The following is an 18,704-nucleotide window of genomic DNA, read 5'->3' as shown; positions in this document are numbered from 1 at the left end:
TCTTTTAACATGGTAAGAATGTTAATAGAGAACACAATAATTAATTTAAATTAATATTAACAAAATTAATCAATCAATCAAAAGCCACTCATTATTGTTTGTTGTTTTTATTTTTGTTAAACTGTCCAGTCATATCCAGCTCTTTTTGACCATCATGGGCCATATTGTCCATTGAGTTTTCTTGACAGAGATAAGGAGTGGTTTGCCAATTCCTTTTCCAGTGGATTAAAGTAGAGTTTAAGTGACTTGCCGAGGATCACACATTTAGTTTCTACAACTAGATTTGAATTCTTGTCTTCATGAGTCTTAGGCACAGCATTTGATCCATTAGGCCACCTATTTTCTCCCTTATTAATGTCTACTCTATGCAAGATACATAATACATTGATGCTACAAATAAATAGAAATGAAATTGTTTCTGATCTTGGGGATTTTTTCCTGCCACAAGAGAGAAAATATATGAGGGAAAATAAACACAGAAAAATAAATTGTAGAGAATAAATTAAACACTGTACAAGGTTGGCAGTATGGAGGGAAAGAGTTCTTATAGAAGTTAAAAAAAAACATTTAATTTGAGTTGAACTTTGATGGAAACCAGGTAATCTATGTTCAAGAGAAAATGGAGGGACATAACATGTAGCAATAAAGCTAAAAAACATAACATTTGTGCTTACACCATCCTCAGTTTTTTATGAAATCAAAGAAAATTAAGCATGGTGTGAGCATAAATTGAGGGCAACAGGGAATGATTTTTAGTTGAAAGAAAATATTTCTCAAAGAAGTTATTTACATATTATTTTATTATTTAACTGCTTCATTTCACAAATTCATGTTGTTCCAGTGTTAATTTTGTAATTTATTTCAAATTCTCTAAAAAAAACAGTAAAATTTACATTGATCAGGTAGCTATATCTAATAATGACATTTCATTTTTAGCAACTATAGTAATACAGAATTACTATGGAAGACATATAAGAATTCATTTCATAATTGTAGTGAACTTATTATTTAGGGTCATGAGATTTATAATTGTAAGGAATCCTAGAGATCATATCTAGTTCCAATTTTTTGTTATACAAATAAAGAAACTATTACAACAAAATTTATGAAGTGAAAATTCTCATTTGTTAAAGTGTTAGAATCAAAATGAGGTCACAGACTTTAACCAAATCACTTTTGTTGCAATGATGGTTATTGTGGTGTTCAACATTTTCAGTTAAATAGAGACTTTGAAAAAAGTGAAATCATGTATTTTATTACCTTTTGATAACTATAATGGATAGAATTAATATTTTGTATACATTTTTCTTTCATTTCTTTCTCTGCCTTGGTTAGACCCCAGTATTTCTTTGGCTTTTGGGACTTTTAGCTGAATGGCTTCCATATTTCTCACCTCAGACCTCTCTTACTCTTTCTAATGTAAGCAGTGTTATACTCTATACAATGAGGCATCTTCACTATATTTGTTTCTCTTTACTAGTCATAAAGTTAAAGAACTTGTATACCTCACACCTAGCAGATTGGCTAACATGACAGCAAAGGAAAGTAATAAATGTTGGAGAGGGTATGGCAAAAATTGGGACATTGATGCATTGCTGGTGAAGTTGTGAATTGATCCAACCATTCTGGAAGGCAATTTGGAATTATAAACAAAGGGCTTTAAATGACTTCCTGTCCTTTGATCTAGCCATATCACTGCTGGGTTTATATCCCAAAGAAATAATAAGGAAAAAGACTTGTGCAAAAATATTTATAGCCGAGCTCTTTTTGGTGGCAAAAAATTGGAAAATGAGGAAATGCCCTTCGATTGGGAAATGGCTGAACAAATTGTGATATCTGTTGGTGATGGAATACTATTGTGCTCAAAGAAATAATGAACTGGAGGAATTCCATGTGACCTGGAATGAATTCCAGGAATTGATACAGATTGAAAAGAGCAGAACCAGGAGAACCTTACACACAGTGACTGATACACTCTGGTACAATTGAATGTAATAGACTTATATCTACTAGCAGCAATGTAATAATCCAGGACAATTCTGTGGCATGTATGAGAAAGAATATTATCCACATCCCGAGAAAGAACTGTGGGAGTAGAAACACAAAAGAAAAAAACACTGCTTGAACACATGGGTAGATGGGGATATGACTAGGGATGTAGACTCTAAACTCTAGTGCAAATATTAATAATATGGAAATAGGTCTTTATTAATGACAAATGTAAAACCCAATAATGCTGGAATATAATAATAATGGTCTGTATTAAGGGTCAAAACTTAGATTTTATGTAATTTATTTATTGGTTTGCAATTTTATTCCAAGCCCTTAAGTGATGTCAGATGGCTCATGATCAAGGATATTCAAAATAACACCCTCATCAGGTGCTGTTTTAATATTCAATATTTATCCTGGAAAGTCTGGAATATCTATAATACTATGCACCTGTTTCAAATCAAATTGCTAAAATAATATATTCATACAAAACATTGCAATTTGTACTGAATTTTTTAATTTTAATAGAATGTGATGGCTGCAACACTATTTTTAGTAAGATTTTTAAATAACAAAATTAATGTATTCCATATTTATTTTGAAGAGCAGATGTTTGCTATTTTATGAATCATTAATCAGGTACAAGTCAAATGGTCAGACAATTCTGTCAAATTTCTCTTTTATTTTTTTAAGTTCACTATATACACACGTTTGCTATATTACATGACCTCATGAAACCAAAGGGACAAAGCACAATCTATAAATTGTAAAATTAAAAATAAAAATTTGATGAAGGCTAGAGCTGTGATTTAATTGGCATAAGGGGCTCCCAAATGAGACAACTCACCTTACCAAGGAAAGTCTGTATCTTTTCAGTGCTATATATATTTAAATAGTTGTCTAAAGAACTGAGAAGTTAACTGACTTTCCAATCACACAGCTAATATAACCTCATACTCAGAGGTGAGATTTTAGCCTATATATTCCTAGGTCAAAGGTCATGCTTTATACACCATAGCATGTAATCTCCAGGAGTAAAAGGGCTAAAAAAGTTTACATATAGATTGAATATAATTATATTGCCAAGTATTTCCCTCAAATGAATTATTCTCTTCACATTCTTAGGCAGTCTTTCTTTAAGCCATCAAGAGTAAAAACATTAGAGATTTCCTTGATCGATTTTTCTCCTTCTCCACTACTACTGTTACTTTATAGAACAAATTTGTGCCAATTTTTTCCTTCAAAAGATCTTTTCAATATTTCACTTCCTGGCTAGTGATACTCTAAACCAAGCCTTATGATCTGAATTCTTTGAGAATCGATTAATTCTCTTCCCTTTTGCTTTTCTACTTGTCCCTCTAATCCTTCCTGCACATTGATGCCAAATTAATCTTCCAAAAATTATTTGCATAAGTTACTTTGCATAAAAAATCCTTCCATATTCCCAACTCTATACATAAATGAGTTTAGGTGTTTCTGAGGCCATTTTTATCTTTTACATTATATGATTCTGTCAGCTAATAGGTAAATGCTCATACTAACCTTCAAAATCTCAAAGTTCAACTCTAAATGATCTCTTTAACCTTTTCTCTTGTGCTGAAAATGACCTTCTATTCAAGATTAGCTTACTCATATTTTCTAAATATATTCATAGTCTGAATTCCATCCTTGGATCAAACCATTTTCCATCATCTGAAAAAATATTAAGAATTCCCTTCCTTCTACAAAGAGCTTCTACAAACTCCTTGAGAACAGAGACTCTTTAATTTTTTGTCTTTGTTTCTCCAGAATGTAGATCTCTTCATCACTATTTTTATTCAGGTGGCCAGAAAGTGATGCCATTCGTTTTAAGAAATTAAGATCATGAAAATGAAATTATAATGGATGATGTTGAGAGCTTGTATATGACAATGTAGTGGGCAGTTAAGAAAGAGTAAAGACATAGATAATGTTATATGGGGAAATTGGGAGACAAGATTTAATATGTTAATATTTTATAAAATGATCCTTTAATGGTTTCAAGATTATTTTACTTCTATCTTGCAATTCTTCTATGTTCATTTGTTTGAGATAAACTTTTATTCTCATCTTCATCTTCTTAAGTAATATTTCTACTTCCTTTTATTTACCATCAGGGACCATAGAATGGTAGGGCTAAATTTAGAAGGGAATTTTAAGTCATCATCTTACATATTGTGGAATTAAATGCCCAAAAGCCAAGAGACTTGCTCAAAATCAGAAATATAGTCAATAGCAGAATCAGGATTTTACTTCAGATTCTGTGATTCCAAGTTAATGTTATCTCTACTGTATCATATCCCTTTGTATTAGGCACTAAAGACCAACTATGGTAGTTCTATTACCAGCAGATTATATAAATAGGTAATTAGAAACTAGCAAATCTGTTCTTTTTTCCTGTCAATTTGTGGCATTTCAGATTCATTTATAAATGTTCTTGGAGTTAATAGAGTCAGCTCCTAAGTCAAGATTTCTTGAAATTTGATCATTAAGCTGATTTTGACCTTGGCTTCCTTTTCTTTTGGAAAGATTAACAGTTTTATAGCTAATTAATTTCTAGAGTTTGAGGACGTACATATTGTATAGACTGATTTTAATTATTTAAACTTCTATAGGAAACAAAAAAATTCTAGGTCAATTTATTTGACTTTACATTTTGAATTTTTCAGGGTGTCAATAGATTATATGAAAAGGTTACTATCAAATCATTAAATGTGGGGAAAAGATAGTTTTTATCAATGATGATATCACTAAAAATATTAGTATTTGCTTTGCTTTTGAACCCTAGGAATTAGAACTATTTCCATCTTACTTATATCCAAAATATACACATGTAAGCACATACACACATGCACACAGAGAAAGAAAGTGAAAAATGGAGAGAATTTAGCTGCTAGCAATCTGTGTTCACAAGGGATTTAGATGAGATGGTAATATATGTGTTCATGTGTGTATGCAAGCATATATTTATGTATGTGTGTTTATATGTATATGTGAGTATCATTTCTCATTAGAATGTAAGTTTCTTGAGATCAAGAATGAGAAAGCATTCATTAAGTACAAGCTATGTACAAAGTGGCAGGAAGATACCAATAGTATGCACTTAATGAATGCTTTCTCATTCATTTGTCCATGCATAAATAAATATATTCATTTATTTGGAATGTATATGTTTACCAGATTTGGAGGATCTTTTCATATTATTTTTCTTGGTATTGATTAATTGCAATATATGAAAGTACATAAACTATAATTTTCTCCTTAGTGATATTTTTGCTAATTTTTCTGAGCATCACAATAAGAGATAGTTATTCCATCCCTACCTTTACAAAATGACCATATATTAGGATACAAAAATTTAATAATTAAATACAGAAAAACAGAAATAGTAAATGCATCCTTTGCATATCATAATGTAATAAAATTCTATTTAATAAATGTCCATGTAAACACAGAAAAAAATAAATTGGAGACTAACTTAATCTTAAAGAATAGGTTAAAAAGCAAGCCATAGAAACAATAAATAATTTTATAAAAGAAATTTATAATAACAAGAAAACATATCAAATTAAGGGATATGTCAAAAGCAGTAGTTAGAGGAAAATTTAAATTTCTAAATGCTTATATCAATAAAACAGGGGAAAAACAGATAAATGAATTTGGTATACAATTTTTAAAAACCAGAAAAGGAACAAATTAAAAATCAAAAAATCCCCAATGAAATAGCAAATTGGAAATCCTGAAAATTAAAAGTGAGATTAACAAAATGGAATGTATGAATGTAACAAAGCTGAATTAATAAAACAAAGCATTGGTTTTGTGAAAAATAAACAAAATGTATAAACCATTGGTTAACATGATTTTTTAAAAAAGAGATAATACAAAATCATTAGCACCAAAAATGAAAAAGATGAATTTATCAGTAATGAAAATGAAATAAAATCAAAGAAATTATTAGGAGTTATTTTGTCCAACTATGTGCCAACAACTTTAACATTTAAAATGAAATGGAAGAATATGTACAAAAATAAAAATGTCCTAGACTAACATAGGAATAAATATAAATAAATCTATTTTAGAAAAAAGAAATTGGAATAGTCCACAAAGAAATTTCCTAATAAAAATCATCAGGACCAGATGGATTTACAAATGAATTTCAGAACTTTTAAAGATCAAATAATTCTGTATTAAACAAATTTTTAAGAACAATTGGTAAAGATGGAGTCCATGCCAAACTCCTTTTCTGAAACAAATTTAGTGCTGATACCTAAAACAGGGAAAACAAAAACAGAGAAATAAATTCATAGGCAAATTTCTTTAATGAACATAGATGCAAAAATCCTAAATATAACAATATTCAGATTTTACCACTTTATGTTATGTATATTATACATTATTTTGAAAGAAGATCCATCCTAGGTATTCAAGGATAGTTTAATATAACAAAAATATTTTAAAAGTTATTATTATTATTAAATCAATAAAAAGTAACAAAGCTTAAAATATTGTATTGCTATTTATCACTTATTTATATAGGAATGTGATTTGAGGTTTTGTTTTACTCTTTTAAAAAAATGAATAATATGGCAATAGGTTTTGAGTGATTACACATGTATAACCCAATAGTATTGCTTGTCAGCTCCAGGAAGTGTGGAGGGAAGAGAGGAGGATGAGAACATGAATCATGTAACCAAGGAAAATATTTTAAAGGAAAAATTATATTAAAAAATTAGGAGAGAAAAAGATTATATCAATAGATATGGGAAAAGGTTGTGATGAAATACGACATATTATTATAAAAAAAAACACTTGAAAGTCTAGGTATAAATAGTTTTTCCCTTAGAATAGTAAGTTCATACTTAAAACCATAGGAAAACATTAGCTATTTTGGGGATGTTAGAAGTCTTCCCTATAGATCAAGAGTCAAACAACAGTGTACATCATCAATATTATTTAATGTTATAATAGAAGTGTTAGCAATAGTAGAAGATAAAGAAAATTGAAGGGATCAAAATTGGCATAGAGGTAATAAACCTATCTCTTTTCACACATGCTATGAAGGTATATGTATAGAAATTCTTAAAGAGTCATTGAAAATTAGTTAAAACTATCAATAATTTTAGCAAAGTAGTAGCATATAAAATAAACAAATAAATCATTAGAATTTCCTTATATCACAAAAAAGTCCTTTAAGAAGATATAGTAAGTGATAATCCATTTTTAAATAATTATAGGTAGAATAAAATGCCTGACAATATATCTCCCAAAAAGAAAACCAGAAACTCCATAAATAAAATTATCAAACACCAAATACCAATAAAATCAGTTTTAAATAATTGGAAAAATTTAATTGTTTTTGGGTGGGCAGAGTCAATATAATTACTGTGACAATTATATCTAATCTACATATTCAATACATCCCAATTAAATTAAAAAAACTATTTTATTGAACTAAAAATATAATAAAATTCACTGAAAAAAGTTCAAGATTTTCAAAGTAATTAATGAAAAAATAAAACAAGTCAAGCAGCATCAGATTTCAGACTATAATATAAAGGAGGAATTATCAAAACTGTGTGCTAATGACTGAGAAATAGAAAACTAAGTCAATGAAACAGAAGAGACATTAAACAAAGTTGTAAAAGATTATAGTAAACTTCTTCGACAAAAGTTAAGATTTAAGTTTTAGGAATAACAATTCCCTTTTTGGTAAAAAAAAGGAGGGGAACTGGGAAGCAGTCTAGCAGAGACAAATGTTTTACATCATTCACCAAGATAATATCAAAAAGGGTGCTTATCCATGGCATAAAGGGAGATTTTATAAACATATTAGAAAAATAAGTAATATTATTTATCAGACTTTTGTACAGAAGAATTAGAAAGTATTATGAGATCTAAAATGGAAAATTTTGAATACATTAGACATAAAAGGTTTTATATACATATAATCAATGTATTCAAGATCAGAATGAAAGCAATAAAGTGGAATACATTTTATAGACAGTTTTTAGAGGTGTCATATCTAAAATATATAGAGAACTTTGTCGAATATATAAAACTATGAGCCTTTCCCAAATGTTAAATGACCAAAATATATTAACAGATCCCTTTTTGATGAAGAATTCAAAGGTATATCTAACTATAGGAAAAATGCTCTAGATCATTATTAATAATAGAAATGCAAATAAAAACAATTCTCAAACATCATTTCAGACCTAACATATTTTATAAAATGATAAAATGGCAAAATGGCAAATGTTGGAATGAATGTGGAAAAATTGAAACACTAGTGCAATACTGGAACTGTGAACTGATTCAACCATTCTGGATACTCATCTGGAATTATGCTCAAAGAGTTACAAATTTGCATCTAGCTATTGACCTAGAAATATCACTATTTGTTTTATTTCCTAAGGTGATCAGGAAAAAGAAAAAGATAAAGAACATATATGTTCTAAAATATTTATAACATTCCTCTTTGCTGTGGCAAGGAATTTGAAATTGATGGTATGTCCATCAAATGAGGAATGCCAAACAAGTTGTAGCATATGATTGTGATGGAATACTACTGCATTGTAAGAAATGACTAACAAGTTAATTTTGGGGAAAAACATATAAAGACCTATATGAAATCATGAAGAATTAAATAAGCAGAGGCAAAAGAATTTTATACCTAGCAAAAGAAATATTATTTAAAGAATGATTTGTATATATCCACCTTCAGGCAAAGGACTGATAAGCAGAAATAGGTAAGACCTAGTTTTAAATGTACATATATCTTTTTGTCATATAAGTCCTCTAATGAGAGGAGAGAGTTAAAATAGTATTTTAATATGAGAAATATATTTTAAAAGGAAATATATGTTGCCTTTATTTGCATAATTTAAATGTCAATGCATGAATGTCTTTTTATAGAAAAAATGAGAGCCATACTTTCATTTTGCTAAAGGCTCTTTCTATTTTCTGGTTTCATGTATGATGAAAATGTCAATACTCATGACATCCATTCCTTCTAATAATATGTTGTCACTTAAAATCTGTGTAACCATAGAAAATTCACTTTATTCTTCATTTTCCTTATCTATCAATTATAAGTTCTTCAATTTTATGACCTTTAAATTATCATCTCATCCACAATCCCATGAACTTCTATGTCTTTATTAAAACATTATTTCTACTACCAGTAGTTAAATGAATGCATATAAATGCTCTAATTGTCATTGCCAAAACTTTTTGGTGCCTTTTCTGACATTCTGGCACCATCACACAATAGTAGAAGTTGTTTACAATGTATTAGGACTATTTTTTTTCTTTCATGTTTTGCCATGAATAAGTAATTCATCACTTAGTTATCAGGCTACTAGTTATAAACCCCTCTCTATTTAGCTACTTTAATCATTAATGAGTAGACTTCCTCCATCTCCAAAACATGTATCTCCATTAAAAAAAGTTTCTCTGCCTTGAAAGAACTTGATAGACATACTCTTCTGGCATAACCTTTAAGTAACCATCCATGATAAAGCAGCAATTCATGATAAAACATCCATACTATACCCAAAATACATCCTTATCATTATAAAGCATCAGAGAAAGAGTCCTGTCTGGTTTTTTTACTGTCTTAGTTCCTCTACTCTTTCCTTCTTTATTTTCATATCCAACTAGGTCACATCTATTGATTCTAATTCTACAACATTTTATGCATCTATCTCTTTCACTTGGCTTCCATCCTGCCTTAAGACTTCATCACCCCATTGCCTAGATCATTGTAATAATTTCTTAATTTATCTTGACATGGCACTCAAATTTATATTCCTCAAGCACAGATTTACCTACATCATGATTTCATTTTGGCCATCTCCATAGTATGTACCATGTACTTTCATCAAGTTATCATCCTCCTCTCCTCAGTAGAAACTTGGATACTGCCTCTGGAATGCTAGGTTTTTAATAAGTGATTATTCATCTCATGCCCTGAATGAGCCTGTCATGTGTATGGATTGTATATGGTTTTGAAGAATGATTAAAACCTCTGGTGAGAGCCCTTTTCATCATTGTTCACTCACTTTTGGTAATCATTTGTTGCCTGATTCTCACTTGGGACTCCATGAATCTGTAGCACATAGAGGTGCTACCCTAAAGTAAAATTGTCTCAGTAGATGGGCTTAACCAGTTTTAGTGTAGCTGCCAGGATTAAAACCCACCAGTGAGTTAGGGGGATGATTTCCCCTGGAAAAGTGGGTAGATGAGAACAATTTGTTCCACTGGCTATAAAGAAAACTGGAGTAAGTATTGTTGAGTGCTTAGAGTTCAGACTTTGAAGACACCAAGGTTATCCATTGCAACCTAGGCAATCATTGTTGTCCTGATTTTTGTCTTGACACTAGACTTTGTCGCTGGAAGAAAAAGTGAGGCTGACAGTTTTGTGCAGCAATGCCTTGCTTAAACCTTATTCATGTGCAGATCAAGTCATCACTCATCATGATGTCTTTGGTCTTCAAAAATGAGGATCAAGAACAACATTTCTAACTATCCCTTTTTCTTGTCTTTCTCCATTAGAATGTAAGCTTTCTAAGGGCAGGTGTGATGTTGTTTGTGTGAATTATTTATCAAACTCCATGCAGGATCAGACATATAGTAAGCACTAAATCATTCAACTCAATTACATGTGACTTCTCTTGTTCCTCTTAATTGTTATTGTCTTTTATCCAGAAAATTCTCCCTATTTCTTCTTGTATATGTTTTTTTAAATTTATTATTTTCTGTGAATACTGTTTATTTCCTTTACCTTTAATGAACTTAAGTTGCTTAATTAAAAATAATTTTTGACTTTGTATCTCTATCTTTGTATCTTTGCATAGCACTTTCATAGTAGTAACTTAATAACTGCTGGTTGAAAGATTCCATTGTGGGTATGAATTTTATTAATGAAAAGCCAAATCTGTCACAAGAAGTATGGTGATATGCTATTATTTCTAATGTGAAAGTTTAATTTTCATTTTCTTTTGGATACTGTTAAATAAGAATAAATATGTATATTTCAGAGGATTACTTCTCTCTATCAGAGGCTTGCCATTATTTAATAACGTGGCAATAGAGATTTTCCTAATTTTCTTTTTTTAAAAGATGATTGAAAGTTTATAGAGTTGCAAAGGGAAAGACAGTATTTTATACTCTTCTTAAGTTACCTAAGTCCTTAACAATCCTTGAAAATGAGGATAAATGTCTTGAATTAGATCTGAAACACTAATAGTCAAGTGGACTTTCAAAGTCAGTGAAGTGGGTAGACAGTTTATATTTTGTGATCTCAAGAGGCCTGTTGTATTACATATACTAGCTCATATCTTCATATAACTCTCACACCAACTGACAGAACACTCTTTACCTTAGATGTGATAGATATCAATTGTCATGTCAAAGTGTTCTTTTTTGAGGAAACAGACTATCTACCAAGTAGATGTCAGAAAGTCCCTTCTATACTCAGAAACATATCTATCAGTTCAAATAAAGCTATACTCCAGGTTGAATGATCATTTATTTGTTATATAAGTCTTACAATCTGTTCCTGTGCTTACAATACTCACCCTCAAAAACATCCACCCTAAGGTCAGCAACATTTCCATTTTACTTAATGTTATACCTAACTGACACCAAAATAACCAATATAATCAGTCAATTTATTAAAAAAAATGAATACTGTTTTTGTGAACATGGATTTTGTTCACATTTTGCTCATTTTGTTTTTGGCAAAACATAAATATCATCCCCACATTAATTATATTTTAAAATATGTCTCTTAAATATAAGGTACATGGAAAGAACTTAATGAAAAAAATATGAAGTTCTGAATTTTATCTGAGTAAATGAGAAATATTTTTAAAATAAAAAATGACAGTTGAGAATTATATAAAATTTTGTAAATTAAGTCCTTCTAGGTCAGAGATTCTTAAACTCTGTGTATATTTTGGATCTCTTTGTCACTCTAGTGAAGCATATGAGTCAATTATCTATTTTCTTTTTATTTAAAGGAAAATCCTAGATAGAGGTCAGTGAAAATAGTGTGTGTCTGTGTGTGTGTGTGTGTATTTGTGTGTGTTTGTATGTATGTATATATATAATGAACACACTATAGTTTTATATTGGTATATAAAACCATTTACATATGCTTATATGTGAACATACATATATACACACATAGGTATATACATCTATATAAATATATATTTTTTCTCATTCAAGTTCATAGATTACTAGTAATCTAACCTCTAACTAGGCTAAGAATAAATGCTTTAGGGCGAATGAGCAATAACTTTGCATAATGTTGTGACAAGGAAATCACTTTAAAAGACTGATATATATTAATTTAAGGTCGCCAAGGAATTCAGCTATGTAATTCCTAAATGAAAACTCAAGTCAGCCGTCAACCTTTTATAGAGTTTAATTACAAACAGGAGGAAGAAAGGAATTAGAGATAGAGAGAGAGAGGGAGAGAGAAAGGGGAGAGAAGGGAATAGGGCTTAAATACCCCCTCTGTTTAGGCTGGGCCAAAAGGCCCAAGCCCTTAGATAGCTGAGGCAAAGAAAAGAGATCAGTCCCTATTACTCATGTGACCAAAATGGAGAAACAGTCTCAGAGGCCCCCACCTTCAGCTTCCTTCAGAGCAGCACAACCTCTTGGAGCCAAAAAACTCCAACCAACCACCCTTCAGTCCTCAGACCCCTCTCTCTTTAAGCAAACCATCCAAGTTCCCTCCCCTCAGTTCTCACATCTACCAATCACTGTCCATGTCTTCCCTGTGCCAATGGTGGCTCTAGCTTAACCCAGGACCGCCCAGAGGTCTGTGGCTTTGCACATGTCTGTTGAAGGTCATATTCTCAAATAATTAAATCTTGATCTTTTGCTACAGCCCTTCCTAAATCCTGTTACCCTGAGTAGGGTAGAGATTGGAATAATTAAATTTTGATCTATGCTGCAGCCCTTCCTAAATCCTGTTAGCACTGAGTAGGGTGGAGATTGCAATTTCCAACACCTGTTTCTGTCATTCCAAGTATCTCCATTGTATCAATTCTAAAATCAATCATGACTCAAAGAAATTCCTGTTCTATGCTTAAGCATAGGTCAAAGTCCTTTCCATTGTTCAGCAAAAGGTTTCTGTCCTAAAGTAATCTTAAGAAGGGAAGAGGAGGAACCTCCCATGCCAATGGGGTTCACATTATCAATAGGGAATTTTTCAAGTATGAAATTTCCCAATGGTGAAATTTTCAACATTTATAAGTCTAAGAAATTTTAAGGTTTACAATGTCTGAAAAATAACATGTATATTTAGAAATATGTATATGTACATAATGATTTTAAGTATAATACATGTATGAAACCTCAAAGAGTTGTTGTAAAGATGTAATGAGGTAACATGTGTAAAGGATTTTGACAACTTTACAATGCCATATAAATGATAACTATTTGCAAATATCTAACAGACTAGTATTTGAAATGAATATACATGAGTGAATTAAAATGTTTATATGGTTTAATATAGAAATTAAATAAACATTTTAAAAATAAAAATAGGTTTCAACTAACAAGTTTTGTTTTGTTTTGCTTTTGTCTTTCTATCAGGTCATCAAGCTTGCCTTTGAAGAATTTGAACTGGAGAGAGGTTATGACACACTAACTGTAGGAGATGCTGGGAAAGTAGGTGACACTAGAACAGTATTATATGTGTAAGTATATCTTCAAGATTCAACTTTTTGTATAATGAGTTTTAGTGCTTTCTATATGGTTTGTATGTGTTTGATTACTTGGGGATTAAAAACAACTTTCAATTATGAAATAATTTTTGTTAACAAGGGTGTCTGTGAGATAAGAGTTAAAAATCCATTACTGTCTAAGATTTGAAATTGCATTCATCTAATTAGAACATAAGCTAAATAAGCTTAGGAGGGAAGAGACAATGATTTTTTTTTCATTTTTGTGTACCCCCATCACCCAAAATAAGACCTTGTTCATAGTAAATCTTAAGAAATATTTGGTACCTAAATGTATGAATAAGTTAATCTTATATTAAATATACATTTCTAACAAAATAAAATTAGGAAATATTAAGTGAAATCAAAATTAGAAAATTCAAACCCATCAAAATCTCAATTAAATCTCCTCAGATTTAATAGATACATTTTAATGCATATTTTTAAATAATGCATTAGTAAAAAGATCATAGGACTATTGATTTAGAACTAGATATATCTTTAAAGGTCATTTAGCTCAACACTTCATTTAAATGATGAGCAAAGTGTGAGAAAGATTAAATGATTTGCCCAAGATTATCCAGATCCTAACTAATATAGCTGGAATTGAACTAAAGTCCTTCAATTTCAAATCTAAGCTCTTTAAATGACAAGTGTAATGGAAAAAAAGTGCTGAACCTGGAGGCAAAAGGGTCCCTTTTTTTTTTTTGCTTTCATTCTTCCTAGACAAGAAGAGTACTACGACAACAAACTACTGATTTCTATAAACTTGAAGATGCAAATACTGCCACTTATGTAATGGTGGAGTCACATCTCATCTTACTTTTCAATGCTTCCATTTCTTTTTCTGTAAAATGGGAATAATAACTATACTATTTATTTTATGAGGTTGTTGTGAACCTCAAATAATGTGTGCTAAGATTAGTCTCACTATTAAAAGAATGGTAGATGATGCTGTTCAATGCTCTCAGTCTTACAACTTTTAACTTTTAAGAGAAACTAAAAAAAAACAGGAAAATGAATTAAATTTTTATCCTTGGAAATACAGAAACAGAAGTCTAATGAGCTACAGGGAAAAGCAAAATATCCCAGCAATACATTTTTGTAGTATACAGAATCAAAAAATATCTTTCAAGAAGCTGCATCATTCCCATTAGAGTCCAATCAGTAAATATTTTTGAGAGTCTACAACTCTGTATTAGTACTAAGGGATATAATACAAAGAAATATAATACTTAGCCATAGGATACAGTGTTGCTGTCAAGAAGATCAAAATTTGAATCTAGCCTTAGATACTTATTTATGTGATCAGAGAAAATTTTAGACTACCTTCTATTTCCCCCTCTGTAAAATTGGGATAATAATACCCAATTCACAGGATTATTATTAAATGATAGAAGATATGTGAAGTACTCTACAAACCTTAAAGTACTATACAAATTGTATATATTACTGGTATTAGCATTATAAGAACATATCATAGATAGTGTAACAGTTAAATTAGTTTCTCTACTAAAAGTATTATATTTTTAGAGGTTTATTAAAGATTATTAGAAATAAAGGATAAAGAAAATGCAAAACAAGAAAGCACATGCCTAGGGCAAATAGCTCATTCACTTTTATTTACTACATCTTGAGAGACTTGTATGCTTAGAAGTGGAAGCAGAGAGACCAAGTACAGTCAGTTTAAATACAAATTTTGTTCTTGGCCCAGGTGGGGATTCAAGTGATACTATAGGGAATTCTGGGAACTACCAATGACTTCTGGGGATTGAAGTCTGGGGTTCAAATCCCCATTTTTACAATAGTCACAAAATGTTCAATTTAGAAGGAAACTTTATATTCATTTAATCCTGCAAAAATAACCTCTACAAAATTCCTGACTGATGGTCATCCAGACTCTTCCTAAACATTTATATGATATTAAGCTTACTACATCCCAATATGGTCATATTAATTGTTGGGAATTATATTGAACTAAAGTATAACTGATTGTATATGCAATATTCACACATTGGCCATTTTCCCCTCTTATAGTCAAACAAGCTCTCTAATCCCTCTTTCAAATGACCATTCTTCTATAATAATGTGTCTTTCCCCATTTTGGAACCGGAATGGCCTCAGACTTGCACAGCTTGTGTGTGAACTGAGATTGGTTAGCATAAAGATTATCAGGACAAAGAAAATTGTCATCACAAACCCTCTTTTTTTCAGATATATTGACAGATGATGTAGTGTAGTGGTTTACTATTTTTAGAATCTGGAAACTGAATTTGAATGACGGTTTTAACACTTACCATATAATTATGGACAAATGATAACTTTTTGAGACTCAATTTCCTGTTCTGTAAAATGGGGATAATAACAGTCATGCTGCCTATTTCAAAAGTTTTTTTTTGAGGAAAAGAAAGGTCTATTAACCACTACAATACTATAGCAATATGAGTTTTTAATGACATTGTCATGACTTGCTTTGGCACTGCCTTTTGTTCTTAACTCTTGGCAAAGAAATTCCAGCGAAGAAAAAATATATTTCATTAGGGGACAGGCACGATACAATTTGATATAAAAGTATGATAAACACACACAGACATTATTTGTGTGACCAGTACCAGAGAGTTAAGGTGAGATACTAGTCAGAGGATAATTTGGCTGCAGCAGGATTCTACTTATAGCATGTAAACCCAGGACAATTGGGAGATGAATTGACCAGCAAATCTATAAGAAAGAAGCTAGGATCAACATGATGAGGAAACAGAGAATATTATGAAGAGCAGTGGATTTGGAATCACAGGACCTCAATTCAAATCTCTATGTGATCCTGGGCATGTCCCTTCCCTTACAATGCTCTTGTTTTTTTCCTCCATAAATTAAAGGTTGGATAAGTTAATTACTAATATCCTTTCCTAAGTCCTATGAAGGGCTATGCTTTCCAGTGATGTTATATAGCATGGAGAGAAGGCAGAGAAGAGAGAAGGGCAGCAGTTCCATTAACAAACCAAAAAATAGCTATTTGCCTCTCAGCACAGCACATGGGAGAAATCAGAAACTAAACTGGATTTTATTCTCACACTGATATGATCCTAATTTTTCTGTCACCTTGAAGATGAAACAGAGCATTATATGGTGGAAATAGCACTGGACAAGGAATTATAAGATTTGGATTCTATTCCAAGCACTGACACTTGATAGCTGTATAAACATAGATGAGTCACTAAAAACTCCCTGATCTTCAGAGCTTAGCATAGTGCCTGGCACACTTAATAAATGCTCATTGATTTTACTTGACCTTCAGTATTACCATCTATAAAATGAAGAGGATGTCTCCTTTGCCTACTTTATAAGATTATTGGAAGAACTGAAAATGAGAAATTTTAAGAAAGGTATTATTTGAAAATTGCCAATTCTTTCTTTTCCCCTGGTCAAATATTCTAAGTTTTAGGAGTTCTTTAATTTACTTGGTCTTTAGACCTTTCACTCACTCCCCCCATTCACCTGGGATTTTTCTCTTTAAAAATCTGTTAATATTTGTCTTAAAATATAGATACCTACAGTGAAACACAATCTTCCAGATAAGCACCAAGACATAGGATGGAACTTAAGACAGACAAACTTAAAGATTGAAGAGTGAGGGGTACAATTGGATACTCATTTTTTTGATATAATAAAAATCTTCCATGCATTTTACATGGATAATTTTTGTAATAAATTATGTTGTTTGTGTTATGTTGCAGATTCAAAGCTTTCAGTTGACAGTAACCACTGGGACTGCAATTTTCCCACCTTGCTTAGGGCATATAAATGCTTTGATATAACACCTCTAAAGATGAGATCTGACCTTACACAGACTTTGATCTGAAGGTTTTACCTTCTATTAATACAACCTCAGATTCCATTAATTGTTTTTTTCTTTGACCTCCACAGCATAATGTTAGCTTATGTAAATGAGCTGTTTAGACAGTAGGTACTATAGAAGTTCAAGAAAAAGAGAGCATTCCATGGGGAAATGGCCAGAGGATTCATTGAGCAGATGAACCTTAATCTGGGTCTAGAAGGATGAGTGGTTAAGATTTAGATAGTCAGAAAAGGTGGACATTGTGGGTAGAGGAGATGGTATGAATAAAAATGTAATAACAGCAAAATAAGTTAGATTCAGGAAATGATCTGTTTTAGATTATGCAACCAAGAGGTTAAAAAGAGATTACAGAAATCATCTTGTCCATTATTTGCCTTCTAAAGATGAGAAAACAGAGATAAAGAACATTATCTAGGATCACACAGCCAGTAATTATTAGATCCATGTATATAAAGATTCTCTCATTCATGTAGTCTCTTTCTACTGATATACAGTAATTTCCCTGTAAAACAAATTGGAAAACCAAGTTAAGAAGTTTATTTTTTCTAGAGGTTAGTGGACTGAAATTTTAGTCAAGAGATGATGAACTCTGTCACCTACTGCCAGGGTAAGTCTTCAAAATTCTTTGAGATGTAGCCTCCTAATTTTAAAAATGTAGATAATTATATTAATTTAATAATTAGTAGGGACATCCTGAAGATTTCTTAGCACAGTAATATAACAGGATTGATGTGTAGAAAATATATTATTCTGAAATCAGTGTGAATGATTGCAGAGAGAAAGACAGATTTTTTTTTCAACTGTTGAATTATGTAATGGACTTCTCTACTAGCAGGGTTACAAAAATCCAAGACAATTCTGAGGGACCTATGAGAAATCCACATCCAGAGAAAGAATTGTGGGAGTAGAAACAGTAGAAAAACAACTGATTGATCTCATAGGTATATGGGGATATGATTGAGGATGTAAACTCTATAAACGATCACACTAATGCAAATATTAGTAATATGGAAATAGGTCTTGATCAATGACACATATAAAAGCCAGTGGAACTTCTCTTTGGCTACAGGAGGGGGTAGGGAGGAGGGGAGGGAAAG

At 31.1% G+C, this 18,704-nt stretch overlaps 1 protein-coding gene across 2 annotated transcripts in view; it reads left to right on the top strand.

Moving 5' to 3' along the window:
• CSMD1 (CUB and Sushi multiple domains 1) overlaps window positions 1-18,704 on the top strand; it is a 2,624,761-nt gene that overhangs the window by 1,881,949 nt on the left and 724,108 nt on the right. For both annotated transcript variants that reach the window (XM_056823354.1, XM_007476228.3), the window contains exon 11: window positions 13,624-13,727. In XM_056823354.1, coding sequence (XP_056679332.1) covers window positions 13,624-13,727 — 104 coding nt within the window. The remainder of the gene's footprint in view (window positions 1-13,623; window positions 13,728-18,704) is intronic.

The sequence above is a fragment of the Monodelphis domestica genome, chromosome 1 (assembly GCF_027887165.1).
Source record: "Monodelphis domestica isolate mMonDom1 chromosome 1, mMonDom1.pri, whole genome shotgun sequence".
Taxonomy (NCBI): Eukaryota; Metazoa; Chordata; class Mammalia; order Didelphimorphia; family Didelphidae; genus Monodelphis; species Monodelphis domestica.
This window is presented reverse-complemented; position numbering and strand designations above follow the sequence as displayed.